The following is a 24,226-nucleotide window of genomic DNA, read 5'->3' on the forward strand; positions in this document are numbered from 1 at the left end:
TGCCATTCGCAGTGGAAACAAATTTTTGTGAGGACGGTTTAAGGGATGAGAAGAATCAAACGTCATATGATCCATAGCACTGGAATCAATTATCCATGCACTATTAGAAACAAGTGTAGACATACTTAAAGACTTACCACCATTACCTGCCGCCGTTGCTAATGCCGAGATCTGTCCAGCAACATTATCCTCTATCTTTGTTTCAACAAACGATGCACTGGAGGTCTTCTTGGAATTCTTCTTCTGTGAATCGCGGCTACGATCCCATCATTCTGGATACCCAACAAGTTCAAAATAGTGACTTTTGGTATGACCAGTTTGATTGCAATGGGTGCATTTGTAGGTGGATTTATCAGCACCATTAGTGATCTTAGGCAGGTTTTGAGGATGCCCATTCTGATTAGATCGGTTTTGAGTCACCATGGTTGAAGCTTTAGTCTTTTCTAGTTTCCAATCATTGTTGTGCGTCGAACAGATTCACGATGGACCAATGCATAACATGCTTCTAATTCGGGAATAGGATCCTTTCTCAAAATTTCACCACAAACTTGTTCGAAGTCACCATCTAATCCAGCAAGAAAAATATGCATCCTTTGTCTCTGAACTGATTTTCGGTAAGATTCAACATTGTTCTCACTTTCCATGATCACTTTATCATGATGATCCAACTCACCAAAAATCTCGATTAATTCTCCATAATACACAGAGAGTGTTTTGCCATTCTGTTTGGCAGAGAAAGCCCTATGATTCAAGACAAACACCTGCAATTCATTTGCTCCATCATAAAAAGCCTTAGAAAGAGCTTTCCAAATATCTCGAGCAGTGGGTAAGTGAATGTATCACTTCATAGTTTCTGGGGACATAGATATCAACAACCATCTTTTGACCTTTTGATTGTCTGCATACCACTTGTCATATCCATCATCCTTCTCGGTAGGTGGCTTTGAGTTACCATGAATGAAAGAGAGTTTCTCCTTCTCAACAATATGCATCTCCATGATTTGAGACCACAAATCATAGTTTGTTTCATTGAGTGTAATCCCTGCCTTGAACGATGAACCTTCGGATTGAATAATAATGGGAGCAGATTTGCTCTCAAATACTTTTGAATCTAAATTGGCCACAGTTCAATGAAGGGATACAAATGATTCAAGCTTCGAAGCTCTGATACCAACTTGAAAATCAGAAATCAAGAAGAATATTTTTCATTCATGTATTTAGATAAAACTGTACAGTTACATATAGTTGTGTGCAAAATATATAAAGCTACAGGAAAGGAAACAACTACAAGAAAAAGGAAAGAATAGTTTAGGAAAGAATCAGTTCAATATTAGAAACAATCCAATATTGCAACAGTAATCCATGGAGTTAGAGCACTTGAATTACAGCTCAGAACAGACCAATGATACGATTATATCATTGAATCAATATAGAGCGATTTGCTTAATGATTGCAGCCAAATTACAGAAATCGACCTGTCCTCAGCACTATAATTCTTTTTATAATTGAAACACCACTTTGGCTATAATAAGGAGTCAATGCTACACAAAATATCACCATAGAAGCAATCCAAAGAACCTATCCGATCTTTCTCGTTTCAATATAGATTATTCATATAGGCTGTAGCTGTTGACTCTTTATCACCATGACTGTTTTCTTCAATTTCCTATAGCCAATGTGTTGGATTCACAGCTGCCATTACACCAAAAGTTTGAGCTATCAATGAACGTCACAACAACCAGAGACAAGGATTCATGGAAGACGGTTAAGCACATGTCACAAATCCATCAGTCTATATAGACTGAATGGTACTTTCACCTAGAGGGGACGGAGGCACCGACCTCCCAACAATCCCCCCCTCAGCATGCCTTGAGGGATTTGAACCCTTAACCTAGCGCTCTGATACCCCTTGTTGGAATCACTGCTGCCCTTACACCAAAAGCTCGAGCTGTCAATGAATGTCACAACAGCCAGAGACAAGGATCCATGGGAGGTAGTTAAACACGTCACAAATCCATCGGTCTATGGTGAACGGTACCTTCACCTAGAGGGGACAGAGGCACCAACCTCCCAACACAATGGTCATATAGCAAGCACTTTGCTTGTTGATCAATGTGACAGGTTCCCAATTAATAATTTCTCGCTGTAAATTTTCTCCATTATCAAGAAGGCTCTTACTTTTCAAGGTGGCCCAGTTTGGTCTTTTGGCTAAGGAGCTATATCTGTGTGGAGTTTTAACTTTATCCCAGCGTGCACATGTTGCATCGAACGTTAGTAGTATTTTTTTCAGGTAATGCTTGTAGATGAAGTGGCTGAATTTTGAAATCTAAATGCTTTTAAAATTAGGGAAGTGGAAAAGAAATTGAATGTCATATGCCTGCATCGCTGTGTCTCATATTACCTAGAGTTCTCCATAGTAAAAAATAAATGCATTTTTATTTGTAGGCAAAGTAAAACTAGTCTCAGAGGCCTACTAGGCATCAAAACTGGTTATTTGGCAATTTGTCATTATGGATACTTTCGGTAGAAAGCTGAGTTTATGTGGCTATAGGTCATCATTGACTCTTCTTGTAAGAAAATTGAATTGGTGGATGCAAGCACTGAATTATGCCCTCAACTAGGATCATGTTTATATGTCATGTCCTATACTATTGGCTTCATTCATCTCCCAAAATGTTTTTTTTTAAGGACAGAAGGCAAAAACTGGTCAACGTATTAAAAGGGTGTCTGTTTCCATAACCCCAAACTGAACTGGACCTTTTTCTATACATTAGTAGATACAAACATTTTTATGTGCCCCATTCTAAAGAACACTTGGCTTTTTAAGTCTGGCAATATGACTACATGAAGAATTTGTTGATGTGTTGCAGACAGTCTTCAAGCTTCCGTTAATTTTTACTAACACAAAGTTGCTTAGATAAATAGCAGAAACATTAGGTTCTGAATTGTATTCCTATGCTTCTATGGAGTTAGTTTACTTGCACATTTGCAATATATTACAACTTGTATTCTGGCTTTGAATTATAATCAAACGAGTAGTAAATTGCATGGAAATAACCTCAGTGCAGATGGAAAAATAAATATTCACCTTAAAATTGAATGAGTTATATCTTAGAGACCCTAGTGTGGAGAAAATTGGTCTGAAAGGAATTTAATTACTTCCTCAGTTTATTTATTCATGTACAAAGTGGCCATGGCACCTCGTAAGCAAGAGAACTGAATACTTAACAAGGAATATTTTTTACATTTTTCATATTCTTGTCTACTTTCCTCTGCTTCTAAATGCTCAAGAACTTGAGGAAAAGTAATGCAAAAATTACCATTTGAAGGAATCTAGGTGTAGAAGTTGGAGAGCCACCTATGTGATATTTTTTTCTTCCACATATAACCTGGATAAATAGATATTGAAGTTCCTATTTACATTCTACTTGCATGATTCACATTTACATATTTACATGCATCTACCTAGATCATACATTCCATATGAAGAGATTTTTGTCTCCTCCAAGATACTGTTGGATTGTATGTGAAAATAACTCCATAATCTTACCTTTGTCCAGGCGTTTGGCTTGTTTGGGTTGTTGTCCCTTGGGACTTACAAGCCAATATGCCTGTTGTGCTTTACTTGATGGCCACAAGTTCTGGAGTAAGGCATTCTGTTCAACAGGTTTAAAACTATCTAAAGCCAAATCATCAACATTCGGTAAAAAATTGCTGTTCATTCTTATCAAGCGATGAAGGTTGAAACAATGCCACATTTTTAAGATTTATAATTGAATGCATATTTCTTTGAGGGGACAAGTCAGGCCTAAAAGCATTAGCATGAAACTGATCAGGATTTCAAAAGTATACTAAGGCATATCTCACCAGCATGCCATTACCACTTCCTAAGGAGAATAAGAGTTGATTGAGAATTTAAGATAAACCTGGCAGAGAGATAACACAATGAAGAACATAAGGGTACTAAGTGTGGGATGATATGAATTTCAACGAACAAGTGGACTTTAGCCCAATGCCACTTGGAACCAGATGATATGAAGATCACAAGACTGCTGCTCTATAGCTGTTTGCCAAGGTCAGGGATACTTTGAGGGATGATCCCATGTATTTCTGGTGAAACCCTAGCCACCTATGATGCCTATAAATACCCATGAACTTTCAATTTTAATGGGAGTGATCAATCAAGCAGCTGACTGACTAAGAGGTGAACATGATAAGACATACTGGGCATCTTTGCAAATAGACTACAAGCAGTGAAAGTGAGCTAGTGGCAGTGAATATTACACTTTCATAGTATAATGGTGCTTAACACTGTAAGCCTCAGCCATGGGTGGAGAATATGATTGGTGTTTATAATAAATGAGCACAGAATATGATCCATCAAAATTAGGATGAATATTCCATATGGTAGTTCAAGAATTGTAGCATCAATGAAAATGAACTTTAAAATCCAAAGAAGCCATAGACACAAAGACAACAGATTTACCCTACAAAACTCGTCTATTGGTAAAACTCTAACTAGAGCGAATTCTAATGGCTCATCAACATCTATCTCCATAACTGAAATTATATCTTAGGCCTTGTAGGAGGCATATCAACTGCCTGAACAACAACAAATTCAGTCCCTAAGATCTAAGGTAGCTCAATGACACTTTCTTCAGTCTGTGACAGTTTGGTCAACAAATTGGAAACATATTCAGAAGATTAATAGGTATCTAGTACAATGGTCTCTAAATGAGTCTATAATGGATCTTTCATGATCTATGGGGCTTCTTTGATTGTTCTGGCTAGTTCCTTGGTTTCACACAGGATCTTTCCTGAATTCTGGATCTTCCAAGACCTCTAAAGGAGCTTGGACACACAAGCATCTTCCTTCATTTCTCTCCCTTGCCTATTTTCTCCTCCTGTCTGCCTTATGGCACAAGAAACACGTATGTGTTTGCACGCATTAACCCAAAGGAAACTGATAGTCAAAGGAAGCAGTTCTGCATTTTAACAGGTCAAGGTTGTTGTGGCAATTTCTAAAACACTCCCTCAAAGCTTGAACTACCTTGGTGGTTGTGAAACTGCTGCATGTGCGCAAAACTGGCAGTTTTCCACAGAAACTGGTACCACCTCCCTTTTCTTGATTGTCAAAGCTAGTCATAAGATGTCTGATACCATCCAGACATTCTCCATCATGGATGCTGTCTAAACTTTTACTTCTGTCACCTCAAATGTCTTCATGAACTACACTTTCCTTAAGTCACAGCAGTATTGGTTCTTGAGCTTTTATTTTTTTGGAACACACCTTGATATGGAGACTCTTAGTCCCTGAAATCTCACTTAACCATGGAAATGAGAGGAGGCTATTAAAATGGAGGAGTTGCTGTTGTGCACACAGATGTAGTGAATCAGTATAAATATATACAAATGTCCTAAGTTCGGTCAAATAGTTTTTTCGGGGTTGGGTTCATTTTGTTAATTTTATACCAGAAATGAAAAAATAAGCATCACAAAACAAAAAATAGTGAACACAAAACACAGTAATTACCCAAAGAAAACCCTGCAACTTGAGGGGGAAAATACCTAGCCACAAAATATCACTCTATTGATGAATAGGCAGAACTCTGATTTTATAATACACACAAAACTAGTTTAACTAAAGCAATAGCTTCTGATTATCTTCAAAGAATAATGAACACTGCATACATATGATTGACCAAGCAAAGAATATTGAAACTGTAACCTGAAAAATGCAAAGACCATCTAGAAGTATGAACATGTCTTCCACATGAAGAGGCAGACTCTTCATTGTCTTGACAATGAATTATCTGTTGTAACAATTGAAATGTCTGCCGTTACCAAGAGGATTTCATGGCCATTGAAGTGTCTGCCGTGATTTAACGAGAGACAACAACATAGGGAATTCTGCTTCAACTTCTGAGTTGATTCAACTTCAACAGCATCCTTTGACAGCAACCCATTACAGAGGTGACTTCAACAGTCATTTATTTAATTTGTATTTTGGAGAGAAACATATCTCCTGCAGCTAAATCATCAATACATTTTGGGTTCGTTTGTACAACAACATTTAAAATTGAAAAATACATACATATATGCAGCAGTAATTAACTTCAAATAGACAACTATGCTAATGGTCAAATAAGATGGCAAAATACACCACTATATTACTAGTTGAAACTTGACTGCCATGATATATATAAATTTTTTAGTTCAAATAACATAGCAAACTGCCAAAATACACTTCCATATTAATGTTTTAGCTCAAAAATAATAATGTCAATTGTCAACAAGTAATCGTCATTGATCAAATATCATATGGGTCATAAAAGACATCCTCCTCCTTCTGTTGTGGTAAATTAGAAGAACTACAAATAGTGTCATTGGCAGTGGCAGTGACACTAGCTTTGGAAGCAGTACTAATGTTCTCAGCCTCATGATCACTAGGTAGCTCATGGTCATCATCAACTCGAAGTGCAACAAGGTACGAAATTGAATCATCCGACTTGACATGCTCTGGATCAATATCCCACTCCCTTGTTTCCCGCTGTTTGCTGATATTTCTTTGTGTATGAGGGGCCAGAAGTTTGAATGCACAAAAACTAAGTTCTCCACCTTTTTGGGGTGTAGTCTATTGCGCTTTATTGAGTTGATGGAGTAGCTGCTCCAATTCTTCTTAGATGAAGATGAACTAGCAACTTGTCAAGATTTCCAATTTTGAAATTAGAAAGCTGAGTTATGATTAAATTACAATATAAATTCATCAACATGAATTATAAGAGTTAAAGAATGTTTGGTAAAACTTTGATGGCAAGAGGTTGTAGGTGCTGGTATGATTCTCCATGGAAATACCACCATTTATGAGCATCAACTCTTATGCTTCTCTCAAAGAGCTTCAAGACTCCAATCACTTGTGCTTGCAAAACTCATGAATTCAGCCCTAACTGCAGATCATATGTCACGGAGGAAGAGTTTTTGAAGGATTTCTTTTTGCCCTCTAGCAACTTTGGGATCTTTATATGAGGCTACTCTCGTGCTAGTAAGGAGTTCCTGTCATGTCCCCATTTTAAGATATAATTTAAATAATAATTAGATAATACAATATTATTATATAAATAATGATAATAAAAACATATTAAAATTAATAGTAAAATATAAAAATAAGAAATAATTTATAAAATATATAAATAATAACATATATATAATCTATATTATCAATAAAATAAGATTTAAAATAATTCAAAAAAATTAGCTATAAGAGAGAATATTGGAAATAATATGTTACCTTTTTAAATAGGATTTTTTAATAAATGATAATAAACATAAAATAAATAATATAAATCAGCTAAATATAATGAAAAGTCAAGAGATATGTAATAAAGGGATGTGGCTCCTTCAAATTAAGATATAAAAGGGAGGAGAGTTCATTTGAAAAAGAAGGGGAGAAGGCGAGAGCATAAGAGTTAAAGAAGGATTGATGGAAGAGGAAAGGAATGTGAAGAAAATAAGTGACTTTTCCAAAAAGTTGAAATGATGAAAGGGTGACAATTATGAATGGTGTGACATTTCAAAAATGTTTTAATTATAAAGTGTTGTGGCTTTTCACAAAGATTATAATTATGAAGGGTTGTGACTTTTCGGAAGGACATAGATGAAAAATATAACAAGATTTATAAATTACCATTGAATAAGAAACAAACAAGGAGAACTTATGATTATGGAATACAAGATAAATGAGATTGGAATCATTCCAAAATAGAATAAGACAGAATGGTACCAATTCATATCAATAAAATTTGATCCCAATCAAGGGAAATTTAAGGGATTTGATTGGCACATCTTGTAGACTTAAGGGATACCTATCAAGGAAGATGGCTATCTAATCGAGGGCTGTTCTGCAGAACACAGGCGGTCCTCCCAGAGGGTTATGAATACCAACTTGAATAACAGTTAGGGAAGACGAAAGAATAACCGAGGACCATTCTCCAGAACATAGGAGATCTTCCGAGATGTATTTTTTAATATTTTGATATTAATTTTAATATATGATTTTACTATCATTATTTACTTAGTAATGTCTATTATTTAATTATTATTAAATTTCTATCTTAAAATGGGGACATTACATGATTGTATCTTTCTTTTTAGGGACCCATCGCACAAAATGCATTTCTTTTTGTCATCAAGATAGAGTTCCTTATGTTAGTGGGAGACAATCTTTTTGCTGCTTTAAAAGGGATGGTCAATTGAAATGGGAGCATGGGAATTGCCAAGATATTTGTCATCGGGAGGAATTAAATGTGCTTGTATATGGCTACTATAATGTCTTTCATAGATAAACGAGTTAGGATTTGGATGAAGGTTTAGATTCTTAGGAGATTGGGTTGTGCTAGAGTATGAAGATAATCTTTACCATGCTGATACCCATTGTTTGAGATGGATACAAAGACATTTTCTGATAATCCACTCTTTGAGCTGGATGATGGGAACACCTCGTGGTAACGCACACTTCTTGCAACTTCAAGTAAATGACTAGCATTGTGTTATTGGCAACAATTGAACATATTATCTCGGAATAGTTTTTATATAGAATTATTTGTTGGTGATTGCATCTTTCTTTTTAGGGACCCACTGCACAAAATGCATACCTTTCTATCATTAAGATGAATCCCTATGCTAGTGGGAGACAATCTTTTTTCTGTTTTGAAAGGGATGGACAATTGGAATGGGAGCATGGGAATTGCCAAGATAACTCTCATCGGGAATGAATTAAATGTGTTTGTATATGGCTAGTATAATGTCTTGCATAGATAAACAAGGTAGGATTTGTCCGAAGGTTTAGATTATTAGGAGATAGGGTTTTGCTAGAGGATGAAGATAATCTTCAGCTTGCAACTTGTTGCTTGAGATGGATATAAACTTAAAGGCATTTTTTGATAATCCAATTCACTCTTCAAGCTGGATGATGGGAACACCTCGTGATTTTAATAACACAAGCGATTAGAGTAGTAATATATGGGAGCTAGATGAGATGTTCAATTAGGAGGTGGAACCAATTGATTTTCTTATGGAATTGCCTAGGATGGTTGCTTGTTTGCTTCCTACAGTGAATCATAATGGGTTGGATCATCATGGTATGATAGTTGACCTTGTGGGTTCATGACAAAGAGAGGGATATAATTGTGGTTTTGAGATTGATGAGGTGGAGAGCACTAGTGTTGAAACTTCTAGAATTTAATAATGGTCTCGAGAGGAAGAGCATATGAAGATCAGAGTAGTGTAACCTTGGCATGGTGGAGCTACTTGGTGAGTAAGTTTGTTAAAGATCATTGACATGGGTTATTGATGATTATGATGATGGGAGAAGCATACCATGGGATGTTATCAACCAAGATTGAAGAAATAATGTTGATGTTCCCTTTTCATGCAGCCATCTCAGTAGTCTATTTGTGTTCATACAAGTGGATTGAAGGGTTTGTAGTTCCTCTAAATTGGTCTCTTGGAAAAGTGTTTTCAGCTAAGGTAATGGTTGTTTTTTTAATTGAATGTTGCAGTAGTTCACTCTGGGTATTGATTTTTCAAAAATCAGACTATAAGTTGCTAATTTCAGACTTGAACAAGTGCTAGTTCACACAATTTCAGACCATTATAGACCTTTGACAGGGTTAGTTTGTGGTTTCAGATGAAGGTAATGATTAATTCAGCTAGCCAGGTTCAATGCTGGATGGGTGTGTTTAGGCACCAAACTTTTGTCTTTTGTTGTCTTCCAACTTACCTTTGTGCTTTGGGCAGTAAACCATTGCACATATGTGGCTACTAGGTTGGAGTTTAAGAGGTCAAAATTGAGAGGGATAGTAGCGACTCTCTAGATACCATCTGAATAGTGCAAAGAAACTAGAGTAGTGAAAAGCCAAATTTTGAGGACCTTGCTGGTTACTAGCAAATAATCGTTGCTCTGTTGGATAGAGGAGTTTAGGAGGGTTTTTGTGATTGACATGTTGCAACAATTTGCTTCAAGTTGAGTTATAAACTTTCTAGGTTGGTTTGGGATCCAATAATTTTATTGATGATACAAGATCAATTAGATGTTTCAAACTGACAATTTTTGAGGGCAAGCAATTCAAGGGAGGGAGAGCTGTAATGTCCCAATTTTAAGCAATATTGTTCCATGAGCTTTTGGCTAGTTTTGGAGTTTACTCGTAAGCCTCCAAGTGCATTAGAACTCCAGAGTCCAAACATCTTGGAATGCCCTGGTTTAGTCTTTTAGGATTTCTATTGGTGGCATTGGGCTCAGTTGGCATTAGGGGTTGTTGGAACATTTACAGAAGCATTTTCAAGTTCCTGGAGGGTTCACCAAACTTCTTGGAGAACATGTCTGTTTTTAGCCACTTGTTTGGTTTTGACCATAATCCTATATATTCAGTATCGTCCTAGTGTGATCAGACTTTGATTCCAATTCAGTATCAGTGACTTCCACAACTTGGGTGAGTTATTGAATAATTAATTATTTTTTCGCTAATTTTGTACAATGTCAAAAAATAATGAAAGGACAAGTTAGTGTAATTGCCTGTTGTAAAAGTAATAAAATGTTTTAAAATGTTGGATGAGTGATGATGGGGCCTTTGCACTGGATTGTTATTGTAATTTCAAAAAGATTTTTATAGTTTTTAAAATTACAAGTTTCCTCCAAAAATCTATATAAGGAGATTTGGGTACTCATTTGTTGTATGCTGAAAACTATACTTAGATTGAACTTGTGTGTTCAATGTCAAATCTTGTGGGAACGAAAACCTCATTGAATAATTGGTTTTGGATTTGAAAGACAATCCTTAGCTGGTTATGTGTGATTCTATACAGGTATCACCATTGTTATTCACAGAATTTGCAAATTAGGGTTGCAGAAATTAAGATTTTTATGGTGTTTTAATGGGCAGCTTTTGGAAGTGTATTGCACTGGATTTTTGGTTGTATTTTGAAGCAATTTACAGGGGTTTTGTGCTGGCCATCCATATTTCAAGGGAGGCCATCCACTTCATGTCTTACTCAGGAAAGGCAGTTGGGTTTAAACTTTAAAACCCATTTGTGTGAGTGTTATTTGTTCTCCTTATTGCAGGGTGAACCTATAAAGTAGAGTTTCTAGAGTTATTGCTGCTTTGACAAATTTCTATGCAAGGCCGTACCATTGTAGCATTGGCCAGAGTTGGGATGTGGCTTTCCTCGAGCCTAGTGCTTGGTTTGCTGGATGTTTATCATCATTGTGGGAGGCACCCAAACCCTTGTTGTCATTTATAAGTGTTGGGATATTGAACTAGCTTCGTGTGAACTGTGAAGGTGCTATGAGTTTATTGTAAAATTGTCCCTGCTTCCAGTGCTTGTTTTGGGACTGTACAGGTCTAAAAGCTAATATCAGACCATTACTTGCAATTTCTATCAATAGGTGAATGTGTTTAAGGTTGTTGGGTTGGTGTTTGGTGACAGTGGATTTGGGGGTGTTTGAGAGCACATATTTGAGCTGTGCATTTTGGGTATGGTCTGAAAATATATGATAGATCTATCTTTGCTCATTTCGAAGCCTTGAAAGCTGTTTGGTGTTTTCTCAGTTGGCATGGATGCAATTCTGTGTCATTTGGAGGTATTATATGTGTGAATGGTGGGGGTAGGTGGAGGTGCAGGAGGGGATTTTATGAATTTTCATGGCGGCAAAGCCCTTTGATGAAGACATTTCAGACGTGCAATTGTGTATCAACCCTCAACAAATCTGTAACTTACTACGTTCTTAGTTTCTCAGGTTGATTTAATAGTCCATTGGCGTGGTTTGAAACTTTGAGGGCATTTTTCAAGGTTTCACTTCATTTTTAAGGTTTGTAAGAGTCAGTAACAGTGCTTCTACCACTTACAGTTACAACTATGTTGCAGGTCTATTCAATAGTGTTAGGGTAGTTTAGAGGGTGTTTGGGGCTTAAGTTTTGGCATAGTTTCATCACTGACACTTGGTAGTGTAATCATTTCTACTTGGGAGGCTTGTTGGGTGATCTTCTTTGCCTGTAACAATGAGTCAAATGTTCATTATTGGATTTTTTACAGACAACTCCTTCACCATTCATGTTGGTATTTCATGCAGATGCTTATTTATGTATTGGCACCACTAGCTTAGTGGTTATCTTTTAATATTTTGTTAGTTTTTCTTTTCAACATGGGTACTGTTGTCTCGAATTCTGCGGTATTTACAAGTATATACAAAGTTTGGAATCAATTTCTTTTGGAGGACTTATTTGGAAAGCTGCAATTGGAGTCTCTGAAGCATTGATTTTAGACTTTTAGTAGATTGGGACTTGAAATATCAGAATGTGCTTAAAGATAGTCTTAAGCTAGATATAGATAATATCATACTTGCTTCCAGTGTCCAGTGTTACTCTCCAGTTCACATCAAGGAAGTTACAATTATACAAAAAGAAGCAAATAAACACATCCCTGGAGTAAAATGTATCAGTGAGTACAGCCTTATTGCTTCATTTGTTTTCTCCTAGAAGATATTCCACAGGCTTCTATATTGATATATTTGCTTTGAATTTTTGGAAGGCTTCTGTTTTTCATTGATTAAATTTCATCTCCTAGGGAAAATATTGCCACATGAGCTTCAAGTTTAAAATTGAAACACAAAACAGCAATGATATTATCAAAAATAGTAAAGCAGGCGAAATTATGTTCAAGGGTTTAGAGGTCTTTCTGAATTGTTCTCTTATGATATTATTTTGAGATTTGGGAATTAGATTTCAGGCCTCAGCAAAGCTAAATAGAGATCTATATTTAGAAAACTACGTTTAACAAATGGTGGCTACTTATTTGTGTATCCATTCTAGCCTTTTGTATAACTGGTTATTGGTATTCTGGGTTTCTATGAGGGAAATTAAGGCTATTTTTAGCAAAGTGGACTTGAAGCAAATTTTGACAATAATTGTGGCCCTTTGATAGGCCAGACTTTAAGAGCAGGGTGAAAACCCTGCTTTGGCACCTGGAAATATTTAATGTACTATTAACTCTCTTAAAAAGATCTCAGAAACTTCTGGAAATATTTCTGGGCTATGTTTGAAATTACATATTTCCCGATTGTTTTCAAGGCCTTTCCATCATGAAAAATTGCGAGTTCAAGCTGCTTTGATGTTCATATTATAAGGAATGGCAGGCCCTTTTTAAATTTCTTACACACTCTTTAAGGAAATAAGATCTCTAAATCCAAATATAAATGAATTTCATCAAAACTCTTAGAATATATTTTAAATAATCTTGATATGTTTTTAACATAGTTATTAATTTCTTTTGTAAGATTTTTTATCAGTTATTGTAAAAATAGCTACAATGTTACGATGTTTCTTAAACAACTGATAGGGTGAATACAAGTTTTTGGTCATTTCCTTGCCTTCATGTATGTGAATGATTATCAGGACAGTAAAACGGCAGATATTTGGAGTGTAAAGAATTTGTATTGAAGAAATAAGCATGAATTTCAGAATTAGTATAAATTCTAGTAGGCCTCTTGCCATAACTTAAAAATGCACAATCCTAAACTACCGTGCTCACAATGATTAGCTAACACAATACAGGATAGTCCATTAAAGACATTGCATTAGCACTTGAGTCTTGAATCAATGAGCGTCAATAAAACAGTCAAGTTACTAGCTAATGTCCTGGACTTGAGAGACATGTCTGAGAAATGCTGCTAAGTCGGGGGAAGTTTGTTTTTGAAAACTGATTGTGTAACTACATATGCTATATTAATCTACCTATATAACCCAAGTGGGAAATGTTGGTAATTAGACCGACTCTTTTCATTTTTAAAGTTCCTTGTTGCTCCACTTCCTAATATTTGAGGGTTGGTGTTTCTAACACTTCCTGCATCACTATTAGCTATTTCTTGCAGTCGTGGGAAATGTTTCAAAAATTATTGTTTAGGATAATCATTTTCAACACCTTTATTTAATTCCTCTTTATTATAAAAAATATTTTTAATCGAAGAATACAAAATTCTTGTTGCAACTCTGTGTCGACCTTTTTGATTTGTTCAAACATTGCCTATTCTCGTGATATAAGGCATTGGCCGAGTCTATTCACATAAGTTGATGGGTGTAGCGCAAAACTTTGGCAAACACAGTAGGTGAAACAAATCCAAGTATTTTCAGATTTTTAATGTATATATATTTTTTAATAAAGTACAACTAGAACCTGTGTTACGAGAGTAAAGTTTCTATTTCATTTTTACTGTTCTATTTAAACAGTTTTGCACTAACTCTAATATGAGAAGTTTTTAATTGAGATAAATACTTATTGTATTGCAGGTGTCTGAAGGTTATAGAGGCCCTACAGTCATGCTGTGAGAAATGTACTTATAATTCTACACATTGTGCGTCCTTATCTGGGCTCCTAAGGACTAAGCCAAAAAAGTGATATTTACCTTGTACGGTCTTATAGCATATTAGTCTTAATTTCATAGTGTTGAACTTAAATCCATTGTATTGTTAAATATCACATCAGAATTTAGAATTCATTTAGTTTCAACCATTTGTGTGGCTTTCAGTTATCCTATCACTATGCTACTTGTTTTAAGCTGTTCAAATAACAGCCATTTAGAAGGCTTCCATGATATGGGTTATTTGCTGCTGTGCAACAGATAAATGTGGCAATTGATCTTGGTTATCTCCCTAATCATGGTCACAATTTTTTTCAATGAAAAACAACACAAATTTTGTCCTTCTAAAGCTTTAAGTATAAGAATTATAATGAACAATAATATGAGTTTAGTTTAAACTACTACACATAAAAAACATGGCAATGATTGAATTGAGCTCAACCAATGGTGGCTGGAGTTTTGAGGGCAAATCCCCTAGTAGGGTCAAAGGGTGGATCCCCCAGTGAGTTTGAGGGGCAACACAAATTTAGGCCTTCAAGATCACACAAACCATCATGATAAGTGTTGTGTCACAATTATATCAAAATATTTTGCACAACTAAGTTCTTAACAAGTGAGATTCCCATTTAAAATTTTTTGAGTGTTGGGGTTCGGGTGGAGTCTTTTAGATCAAGGGTTATACTTTGTTGTTTGGATATTGAAATTATTTAATTATTTTAAAATTAAATATTCTTTTTCAATTTCTTGTCATGTGGGGACACATGGAAGTCCCAAGGTTATAGTTTGTTGTTTGGATATTGAAATTATTTAATTATTTTAAAAATAAATATTCTTTTTCAATTTCTTGCCATGTGGGGAAACTTGGAAGTCCCAAGGTTATAGTTTGTTGTTTGGATATTGAAATTATTTAATTATTTTAAAAATAAATATTCTTTTTTAATTTCTTGCCATGTGGGGACACTTGGAAGTTCCAAGAATGGTTGGGACTCAGAGACTTCTCAAAGCCTCTAGGACATTTTAGAGATGTCATGGAGTCTTGAAGTCATCCCCAACCCACAGGGACATAACAAACTAGTCCCCTCCTTGAGTTTGACATCTTGGAAATGCCCTTTGGTCTGGAGTGGGCCAATAAGGGGACATCCCCTCCAAATCCTTGCACCCCACTATGAAACAATTATATAAGTACACATGTTCATGTAAAGCTTAGCTTGTCATTGAAAGTTAAGTTAATTGTGTTATCTTGTTTTTCCTTACATGGTTTGTTATTTTCCAAAAATTAATCAACATTAGTAATTTGCCATCTTATTAAATTTGTTTGAATGATCACTTTGTCATTCAAGTTCTTATTGGAGTATCAACTTCATTGCAAAATAACCTTCATGAGAGAAAATAATATTTCACCAGGAATTGGTGAATTGTATTGAAATGATTAATCAATGTACAATAGCTCTACATATATAGGCAAGAGCGAGAGAGGGAGCACTAGTTATATGCAAGGGTAGGTATATCTACATGCCAACTAATGACCCAAAATGCTAAATGTAGGTAAATAAAGATTTGATAAAGTTTACTTATTACCTAGGAATATGATATGTCCAAGTTAAATTTAAGCATGCAAGTAAATAATAATTTACTCTAACAGCCCTCTTAGGGAGAAGATTATTATATAACATGACCTAGATACAAGATGGGTTCCTACAACTAGGCTATGTTAAATGCTCAAGCAATATAATTGAATTTTCTCACAAAGTATAGAAAAGGAGAAAACCACATGGTTGAAAACTCCTCTCCAAAAGAAAGAAAAGAAACAAGATGCATGGATGGAGGACTCCATATCCAACTAAAAGAATGAAGTCAATCTCCAAATAGGAATATTGGAAAATTGATTATTAGTCTCCAACCACAGATAAGCCTACACATTCTCATTATCTAACTCGACCAAGGAATGTGACAAAGAAAGTGAATGAGAAAAATCATCAATATCAATCATCCAAAGATGAATCAATAATAGTGCTCAGACTATCGTCAAAGTGGAGAGCAAACTGCTCAAGCATGTCTTCAAAATCAACAAGATGAGACTCTACAAACAAGTTTGAAATGCCCACTACATATTCATTCTACATTGCGAGCTATGAAACAAATATGAAATACATGCCAAATACTCATCCAATAGATCAAGATCTAAATAACTATGATCAACTTGTTGAATAGAAGCAATCTACAATTTTGAAGAGGTAGGTGGAGGAGGAGGAAGCTCAACACTAGTCTCAAGAACACCAAGTTTCAAATGACCAAACTTCTAAAAAACATGATTCACCCTTGATGGAAGGGCACGGACATCATCCAAAGGCACATCATCATCAAGAACAAAATGAGAAAATGAATACAATTGAGATGCACAAGTCACTAGACTTGTAGTAATGATCTCTCTAGTCTCCACATCTCTAATTTTTAGATGATTAGGAGAGAACTCCACTATCTTACCTTGTGCACCATGAGTAATTTGATAAATTGAATCGAGGGTAGTGGCGAAGGAGGGTACATAAGGAACATTATTAGATTATTCTTCACCCACAACAATAAAACCTTTCTTGCAAACCTTAATGTATGTATGTTACCCATCAAAATGTTGGTGAACTAGAAGGCTTAAAATAAAAAGATATATTCATAGAATATGCTATATGGTGTGATGCACTTGAATCAAGAAGCCATCTACCATTCTTAAGAATAGTGGAAGCCAAGAGTGTGTTACCTTTCCATAAATCTGAAGTTCCTAAGTGTGTGGATGAAAATGGAGATTTTTTTGATTGTAAAGCTAAAGATGATGGAGGCATTGGTAAGGGCAATTGGCTATTGTGCTTTTGAAGGTCTGAAAGCTCATAAAATTTCTTATTATAGCATTCATCAAGTCATTATTTCTTGTAAAAATATCACATTTGATCTTCTTTTTGGATGATTCCTCTTGAGAAGAGGTCTTGGACTCAGTAGTAGGTTGTGAAGGGTGATCCTTAGCTCTCTTATTAGACTTAGAATCTTTATGTTGTTTCTAGTCCTTGCCACTTGAATCATGCAGATGCAGGTCCTTTGCAATAAGTGCTTGATACCTGAGTGGCGTTAATGTGCCCAACTATGCCAACTTTGCTTGTTCCCTTGTGAGGTGTTGCAAAACCATCAAGAGAACACATTGTGTGTGCACTACTTAGAGCATCCATAGAAGGATAAAATGCAAAAGAAAATATGGAATACTCAATACAAAGCTTGGAGAGACTATATAGTATCAACTACTCATCATCTTTTGCAAACCCACATTCAAACAAGTGCTTTCTAAGAGAAACGAACTTGGTGAAGAAATCCTAGCTACAATCAAAGTGTCTAGGATCAAGGCCTATTAGTTCATTTTCCAAATAAAATATCCTCATCTTATTTGGCTAACCAAAGAGATTATCCAAACTAGTCCAAATATCATTAGGAGTTTTGCAAAATGTAACCTTATATTGAAATAAGGAGAAATGGACAACTGAAGAGTACCAAGAGCTTCATTTCTTCTATCAAGCCATAATCATCAAGAGAACACATTGTTTATGTACTACTTAGAGCATCATAGTAGCATCAAATACAAAAGAAAATAAAGAATAATCAAGACCAAGCTTAGAGAAAATAGCCATTATCAACTATTCATCATCCTTTGTAAACTTACATTTAGACAGTTGCTTTCTAAAAGAATCGAGCTAGGTGAAGAAATCCTAGACTTAATCAAAGTGCCTAGGATCAGGGCCTGTTAGTTCATTTCCCAAATGAAATATCCTCATCTTATCCAACTTACCAAAGAAATTATCCAAACTACTCCAAATATCATTAGGTGATTTGCAAAATGTAATGTGATATTTCTTTTATCAAGCCAGGAGTACTAAGAGCTTCATTTCTTCATTTCTTCTATCAAGCCATAATCTTTTTTCTATAGCACCTAGTGTGGGCTTAGGATCTTCGCCATATGTGATTCTATGCAACTTCAATATTAGTGACAATAACCCCATTTGCGATTTTGACTCATGATAATTATATGGAGTTAGAAGTACAACTTTGGACCTATCCAAGATCAAACTAGGTAATGCAACAGACATTGTTCATAACAACAACAATTTACTCCATCATTCACAAGAAATAGATTAAAATCATTATGTGACTTCAACATATTAGATGGAGTCACAAATTGCAAAATACCTGAAAAATGCCTCAACCACTATGAAGTCAATGGAAAGAGCTCTCCAAAAACATATGGTTTACGAAAAAAACAAACTTTGAATGCAAATTTTGCACTAAAGTAAGTCCCATATAAGACACTTAGGGGTAAAATACAAGCCCTTGGTTCAATCATACAACCACCAAGGCAATGATGGTGAGAAAAATGGGCCTCTCATATGAGAAGATAGTGATGACAATAGAGTGGTGGTGACCCTCATTATGAAAAACCTCCTCTTATCTTTATGACAATAGTGTGTTAGTGATCCTTGCCACACAAAATCTCCTCTTATCTTCCTTAGATAACCACAAGCACATATTTATATCATATCATTCACAAACACTCCTGCATAAGTCACTTTACAATGAATCTTCATAAGCATGTAAGTGAGAAATACACATTAATTGGCAAGTAATTGGGATGTATGCCCAAGAGGAATGCTCAAGGCTACAAATTGAGGGGTCCATGACAAACTATCCTTCATGACAATATTGATGTAAGAGCATTTTTGGTGTAAGGGAAATCTTGCATCACCCAAAAATATTATAGCGACTCTAGCTTGTAGAATATTGTAAAGAAAACGTTCATGTGGCTGTGTATGTTATATTTCTGAATATTGTAATTCCATTTCATTGGAGATAATAGAAAGAAAGTTTTCTATTCTTGCAAATGTTTGGTTCTTTCAATTTACTATTATTTCTCCATTCTATTGTGTGTGTTTGTGTTGATAATGAGAGTACCCTTCATCAAGTGGTATCAAAGCAAAAGTTCCTAATTGTGTAGACATATCACCAAAAGTGATGTAGTTTGCACTAGGATTGTGGTTGAGGGTTTAAGTGATAAGTGTGAAAATGTCTCCATGAAGGAATTGTGGTTGAAGAGTTTGGGGTGTGACACGAGGGTTTTAGACTCTTGTTGGGACTCAAAATTGCCTTCTCGATTTGAGTACCATTCCAAGCTTTTGAACCCTTTAAAGCACTTCTAATGCATGTGTACCCGACTATCCTTTTGAGGTCTAAGAGGTGTTTAATGTTTCTAACACCTTGCATTCTGTATATCTTCTCGTTCCATGAAGATAAATTGCCATTCTGAGTCATTCTGTGAAGTTTCATTTTGAGCAATGTCCAAATTTGCATTTTTGCCTAGGTATCAAACAATGACAAGAGGCCTAGTTTGCATTTGAATATCTTGCACTCGGTTATGTTTCGTGCCTTGCCACTTTGAGAATGTTTAGTATGCATATCAAAGAACCTATGTTTCAAATTTCAAGTCGTTTTGACATGTTTTGACTAGGTTTTAATCCCTCAAAGTCAGTTTTTTATTGTTGTCATGCTGAGGTAAATTGTTCAAAATTCTGGGAGGCCTTGTTTGACCATTTATAACTTTGACCCAGTTGGCCAAAATGAGATATTTCCTTTTGCATCACATTCTAGAGGTCAAATATTTGTTATGTTTTTTGTTTGAGCTTATGATGAATCCGTTTGATCAGTTTTCAAATGCGATTCCAAATGCAATTTCTAAAGTTTTACTAGTGTTGCAAGGAGCAGATTGATTAGTACCCTATTCAAGATGTCATAACTCTGAACCTATGATAGGTGAGACCAAATGGATTGTACCAATGTATTCTACTCTAACAATTCTTTAAGTATTCCAGTTTACAAGTTTTGACAAATCCGTTTGCACACTTTTCCAGGTCCATTCCATTTGCAAAAATCACTTGTCTACCACTATTTCTAGTTCTACAAATCCAAGTAGCCCACTTTGACCGCTTGCCAAATTTTCCTAGTTATTTGTCATGAGCCCTAATCATAGAATTTTACTCTCCTTGTGACAATGAACCAATCCCCTAGTTTCTGTGCCCCCAAGTGTAAGTTTGACTTGTTTTCGAATCCAAAACTAAATGCGTTTTATGATTTCCTAACTTGTTTACTTGCAAGCAGTTCTAAGAAGGCAACTTTGATAGTCAATATCTTTTGATTGAATGATCGTCATGGCATGAGATTTGGCAGGGTAAGAATATGCAGAACAAAGAATTAGTAGGTTTGATTTCTGAGCCCGATCAAGTGTTTCAGTCAATTTTTAAGGCCAGTCAAAGGACCTCTTGGCACAAAATTGGCAGTTTGCTGATTAATGGTAAAATAAGTTTAATTGATATTTCAATGATGCAATAAGGGTTAAATTTGATTATACTTAATGCCGGATGCTCATTGAATCATTTTGAGGTGTCAGTTGTTTGAAAACAATTTTTTATTATAGTCAGACTTGCTTTGGGGCTCAATTAAATGGTATCAGATTGATAAGGTATATTGGAGATAGAAAGTTCCCATGAGAGAGTTACAATGGTTGTCATCATTATAAGTTTAAATGTGAACACATGAAGTTTCTTAAGGTTGCATGAGAATATGGAGCATACACATGTGGGTCGACTTGAGGTTGAGGCATATAATGAACCAATTTTTCTGCCTAAGGCCGAATGTTCAATATGGTTTCTCAAAAGAAGGTTGTGAGGTGGTTGGTGGAGGGAAGGATGGCTCTTTTAATCTTTGTGGAAAAGTTTGCCTGATTGATTATTGATAGAAAGAGATTCAAAACGGGAACAATATGATCAATATTGTCCAATTGCATTAAGAGACGTTTCAAATTGTTGCTTCTCATTGTCAAATTTCCTCAAAGATCCTTGGACCCTTAGTTTCAAAAGAGCCTTTCCTACTCTCAATTGGTGATGCCGTCTACCCAAGTGAAAGATGTGTTGGTAATGATGTAGTTGATGTTGAAAATCCCCCATCGATTCATCTACATGAGACGCTATCTTGTAAAAGAGAGTGTTTTGAAGTCATGCATATTGGGAGATGGTTTTTCATCATTTTTTGATTGGGAAAGCCTGTGGTAACAGTGAAAGAAGTTGTATTGGAGGCGTAATAAGCTACAGGGAGACAAGTATTGCAGCTATAAGACTGGTCTCCCCTTTTCTCCTTTGACTGAGCCTTTCCTTTTGGATTTGTGGCAGTGGTTTCTCCTTCATTTTCCCTAGCAAAAAGGGAAGTGATTCATGTATATGTGCATTAAAATGGTGGAGGTTTCCTCTCAAATGACTGGAATTGGTTCAGTTTTAAAACAAATTCTAAAATTTGGAATAAATATAAATCATGACTTCTCTAGCGCTACATCAGGTATGTTGAAAGCACCGAAGATTGCCAACTCCCAAGTGGAGAGATGCCTAATCGCTAGTGTGGAGAAGTATGCTCATGTAAAGCCAAGGCAATGATTGATCTAGATTTGAGGTTGGTTAAGCATTGGATGCTACCTACACAAAGTCGCCAACACCATTGTTATGTCATTGCTAGAGCTATAGATGGAGATACAAACTGATCATCAACCACAAAACGCAAAGAACAAATATCCCACATTCATTGTGTTTGGGTTTTTCCAAATGTTTAAATGCTCCTCCACATACACAATAAGATGTCTTAAAGATAATTCCTTTTGAAGGCAAGCTCTTGTGCATGGGGCCCACGATGAGCTGGAGGCGACCATAGAGTAAATTTTGACTAATCACATGCATGACAAGATGCTAACGTGGATCTGCCCAACAAATTGCAATGTGACATGTGACAACCAAGGACCATCCAAAAAGTGACATGTGCTGAAGGCTTCCGAGCTTGGCATAGATTTTGAGGTGGCCACATCAGTGAAAAGTGACACATGACGCAAGGTCTCTGTGTTGTCAGTGACATGGCAGTCATTGACTAGGATAGTGACATAGCAACGAGCTACCACGTGGAAGGGTCGGTGACATGGAAGCGATGATGTGGTGTGGTGACAAGATAGATGACGTGGATAGAGGTGCCATGTGTCATGATGCCACTATGTTGCGATGATGTGGCACCATGCTGAATAGGATAGTGACATGGTGACCCAATCAGAGGCAACCACACGACAAAGGATCTAAGAAGACAAGGCAGGAGACAGACCAATCTGGTGGTGACACGTGTCCAGTTGGTCAACCCTAGTTTAACCCAGATTGAAAATGGAAGGAGAATAAAAAATTCAAAAAATCAAATTTTTATTATTTTCTTCACAAAAGGCACGTACACAAGCATTTTAAATCAGGAAAGTTAGAAGCTAAAGTTTTGACCTTAGGAGTTCTTAAATTTTTTGAAAAGTGAGTTGCAGTCTTGAAGGTCATGTCAAGAACCTGGTTTTCAAATGAAGATCCTCGGCATTTTTGATGCGCCAATAAAGGACTGTTATATACCGTTGGAACTAGGAGAGAACAAACTTTTCATTTTTGGAGTTTGCTTTTGCACATAAAGCCACTAGTTCAAGTTATACAAGGTTCTTTTCTTAGGTATCCATTTTTCAGTTTCATTCAGTAAGGGTAGTTTAGATTTGATGTATAATGAAATGATGATTTGGGTGAATGCTAGAGGCAGTAAAAATGTAGTTAGGGGTGGTTTTACTCACCTCCTAATAAGTTTGATGAAGGTATTATCAGTGTTTCAGATGCATTTTAGATATTTTGGGAAAGTAAGGGTTTTCATCATTAAGGAAGAGATATTTCCAAGTTTGTTACAGATAATGATGAGAATCGTATCAGATTTCAGTTGTAGAAAGATGAGAGACATTTTGCAACAATAGGGAATGAAGACTCAAGTGGACACATGCCATTTCCAAATCAGATCCAGGATTTCATTCTTTTCCTATATCTCTCTTTTTCTGATTCATTGTAAAGGTTCCAATCTTGAGTTTTCTTAGTATTGTGAGACTAGGGTTCTAGTTTTTGATGTGTTCCAGTTTACGACATTTTTCTTTAGCATTTCTCTTATAATGAACAAGAAGTAATAAGAATACAGATAGTTTTGAGCTGTTAGGCATTTCTATGTTTCAATTTCATGCATCTTATTGTATTTGTTTCAAAGAAATGAATAAAAATGCTGCAGAAAGTTAATTTTCCTTTTGATATCTTGTCTCCCATTCATATTGTTTGTGATCTTTTCTGTTTTGTAAATAAAGAGTATGAAACTCAATTGCAATTTTTTGTAGGTTGTATATGTTGACTTATTTTGCTTATGGTTCAAGGAGTCATGTAAGTGCTTGGTTTATCATCATAGGATTGCAGATCTCATGAAGGGATAGGTTGAGTATGAGATTCAGAAAGATGTAGATATCTAATTCACAAGGTGAATGGATATATCAAGAAGTCCTAATGTATAGGATATGTCAATGACTTTCAGGGATGTGTGTTAGGGGTTTGTGGGATTGCTCAATAGATAAGGCACTGATCAACTACTTGTTCATATCACGGTTTTCTGAAAATCAACATCATTAATCAAATATCTTTTCCCTTTCATGTTGAAGGAACTAAAATGTGATGCCCTCACTTAGCTTATCAATTTCTTAGGTCATGCCATTAGCTATTTCGTGTCTATGATGTTTGCATAAGTATAGAAGATATAAGGGTTTAATATGCTTTTCTTAGATTCAATCTATGTTTTGAATACTGGTACCATATGAAGAATCTATAGGTCCACCTACCTAGGTTTTGCAAAGCCTAAAGTAGAAGAAGGGTCTAGCCTTAT

The 24,226-nt window shown here is 35.7% G+C and overlaps 1 protein-coding gene across 1 annotated transcript in view; it reads left to right on the forward strand.

Annotated features, from left to right (window-relative positions):
• LOC149555285 (Cox19 family protein (CHCH motif)) overlaps positions 1-14,556 on the forward strand; it is an 18,346-nt gene extending 3,790 nt beyond the window's left edge. The window contains exon 2 of the mRNA XM_089833610.1: positions 14,337-14,556. Within this exon, the coding sequence (XP_089689736.1) occupies positions 14,337-14,445 (109 nt within the window). The 3' untranslated portion in view covers positions 14,446-14,556. The remainder of the gene's footprint in view (positions 1-14,336) is intronic.
• Positions 14,557-24,226: the final 9,670 nt, after the last annotated feature.

The sequence above is a fragment of the Cupressus sempervirens genome, chromosome 5, assembly GCF_028749045.1.
Source record: "Cupressus sempervirens isolate cs-2001-9-10 chromosome 5, ASM2874904v1, whole genome shotgun sequence".
In the NCBI taxonomy this organism is placed as follows: Eukaryota; Viridiplantae; Streptophyta; class Pinopsida; order Cupressales; family Cupressaceae; genus Cupressus; species Cupressus sempervirens.